This window comes from Neopelma chrysocephalum, unplaced genomic scaffold, assembly GCF_003984885.1.
Source record: "Neopelma chrysocephalum unplaced genomic scaffold, ASM398488v2 Primary Assembly neopelma1_64470, whole genome shotgun sequence".
Taxonomy (NCBI): domain Eukaryota; kingdom Metazoa; phylum Chordata; class Aves; order Passeriformes; family Pipridae; genus Neopelma; species Neopelma chrysocephalum.
In genome coordinates, this window is record NW_020906900.1 from 1 (window position 1) to 2265 (window position 2265).

The following is a 2265-nucleotide window of genomic DNA, read 5'->3' on the forward strand; positions in this document are numbered from 1 at the left end:
TGGCGGCCGCCCCGCTGCCCGGCGGGGATGAGGCGCTCTGCGCCCTGGCCGGCGGCGACGGGCGCCTCCTCCTCTTCGTCCTGAGCAGCCCCGGGACCGCCGCCTCGCTCAGGCTGTTCGAGGGGGCCGTGCGCAGCCTGAGCTGGACCCCCCGCCACGGGCTGCCCTCCACCACCGCTGCCGCCCTCCTGGCCTCCGGTCCCGAAGGGGAGATGCTCTGGCTGGACGTCACGCACCGCCCCGGGCAGGCACCCTGCGTGCGGCTCATGGGACGGTACCTGCTGCCCCCCTGCAAGCAGCGCTGGCACACTTGCGCTGCCTTCCTGCCCCAGGGAGAGCTCCTGGTCTGTGGCGACCGCCGGGGCTCCCTCCTCCTGTTCCCTTGCAGCAGCTCCTCGAGGCGGCCTGCAGAAAGCACCAGCATTGCCAATGGTGTCGCCGACTCGGTCAGTGAGGACTCTAGCAGCGAGTTGGAGCTGTCTTGCTTGTCACACAAAGGGGTCCTTCCCCTTGAGTCCCCATTGTCCGTGCTCTTTGGGCTCCACGGGAAGACAGGGGTTACCTCGGTGACCTGCCACAAGGGCTACATTTACAGCACTGGCCGTGATGGTGTCTACCGCCAGCTCCACCTGCAGGACCAGCAGCTGGAGGTTCTGCGGAAGCACAGGCCCTGCAAAGGGCTGCAGTGGATCGAGAAGCTGCGCTTCACCCCAGACGGGGACCTGCTCGTGCTGGGCTTTCACGCTGACAACTTTGTGGTGTGGAGCAGCAGAACTAGCGAGAACCTCCACTGCATCCCCTGCGGGGGTGGGCACCGCTCCTGGAGCTACTGTAGCAGCCCCTGGGCTGAGGTCTTTGCCTTCATCAAGTCTGGGGACGTGATGCTGTACTGCTGTAAGGCCGAGCCCTGTGAGCAGCAGGTGCTGCTGGCATCCCTGCACGGGCGGGAGATCACCTGTGTACGGCGTCTGGGGGCCATGAAGGTGCCTGGCCATGCCGCCCTTAATGTGCTGGTCACTGGCAGCGAGGACACCACGGCCTGTGTCCTGGCACTCAGTGAGCGCTCTCGGGCAGCCGTACCCCTCGCTCGCCTCAGTGACCACATTTCCAGTGTGAGGACGCTGGCACTGGCCGGCCCCACGGGACCTGGAGACAAGGGCTTTGGTGAGGAGGGCTTGTCTGCCCTGCTCTTCTCTGCGGGTGGCCGGGCTCAGATCGAGTGCTACCGGCTGCTGTGTGCTGGGGACCCAGAGAGTGCTGTGGAGAGCCTGGAGAGCGCTGTGGCCTGCCAGGTCATCCATGTGGCCTCCCATCGGCTGGACGAGCACTGGGAGCGGAAGAAGAACAGGCACAAGCTCGTCAAGATGGACCCGGAGACGAGGTGATGCTCAGGGACTGCTTGAGGCAGGGTTAGTAGTGATCATAATCTGGGAGGGTGATGAGAACCACACCGGCCTCCACTGGGGTACTGCTCTATGCAGCTGCAGGCTCAGCTGAGGCAGACTGGGCTGGTGTGGCTTCATGTATGCATTCCTGGTGCCCTGTGGCTGGGCCTCGAGGGGCTTTTGGGGCTAGGGAAAGGCCTAGTCTTTCCTTGTGCCTTTTCTGAGTGCTCAGAGCTGTGTCCAGCACTGGGCTTGGGCTGCTCTCCTGGGCCATTCATCTCCCCAGGGCCACAGCTGTCACCAAGGCATTGGTGAGCATTGTATCTTTGCTGCAGGTACATGTGCCTCTCTGTTGTACCTGGCACCAGCACCAAGCAGCTGCTGACACCTTGGAAGTTCCTGGCTGCTGCCTGCAGCGATGGATCAGTCCGGTGAGGAGCCATCGTGCAGCCTGGCAGGGAGAACAGAGCTGGGGCTGGTGATGGAAGCAGAACAGGCACTACATGGGAAGCTGCTGCCATGGGTGTGGCCTGTTCTGCACAGGGAACAGGGCAGTGCCTGGTGGGAATTGGGGCAGAGATACCAGGAGCTCTCTCCTCCCACAGCCAACTGCCCTCTGCTCCATCACAGGGTCTTTGGGCTGCTGGAGGCTGCTCGGAATTTGGTGCTGGTGGCAGAGTCATTTCACCACCAGCGCTGTGTGCTGAAGGTGGAGGCGTTCCTGCACACAGGGACAGAAGGGGAGAGGTGAGCCCCGAATGCTGGGCTCTGGGGAGAAGCATTTCTCCTCATAGGGATGGCGGCTCAGCGAGTGGAGGGAAGGGAGGAAGTCGGGGAGGCTGTTCTGCCATTTCCACAGATCTCAGTGGGGACCCTCAGG

General features: G+C 63.4%; 1 protein-coding gene across 1 annotated transcript; it reads left to right on the forward strand.

Annotated features, from left to right (window-relative positions):
- Positions 1-88: 88 nt before the first annotated feature.
- LOC113979271 (WD repeat-containing protein 6-like) lies at positions 89-2207 on the forward strand (the record flags this gene model as incomplete). Its single annotated transcript, XM_027706716.1, has 3 exons — positions 89-1381; positions 1721-1816; positions 2016-2207. Coding segments are annotated over 3 exons (1510 nt in total), but the record flags the coding sequence as incomplete, so codon positions are not given.
- Between the last annotated feature and the right edge of the window lie 58 nt (positions 2208-2265).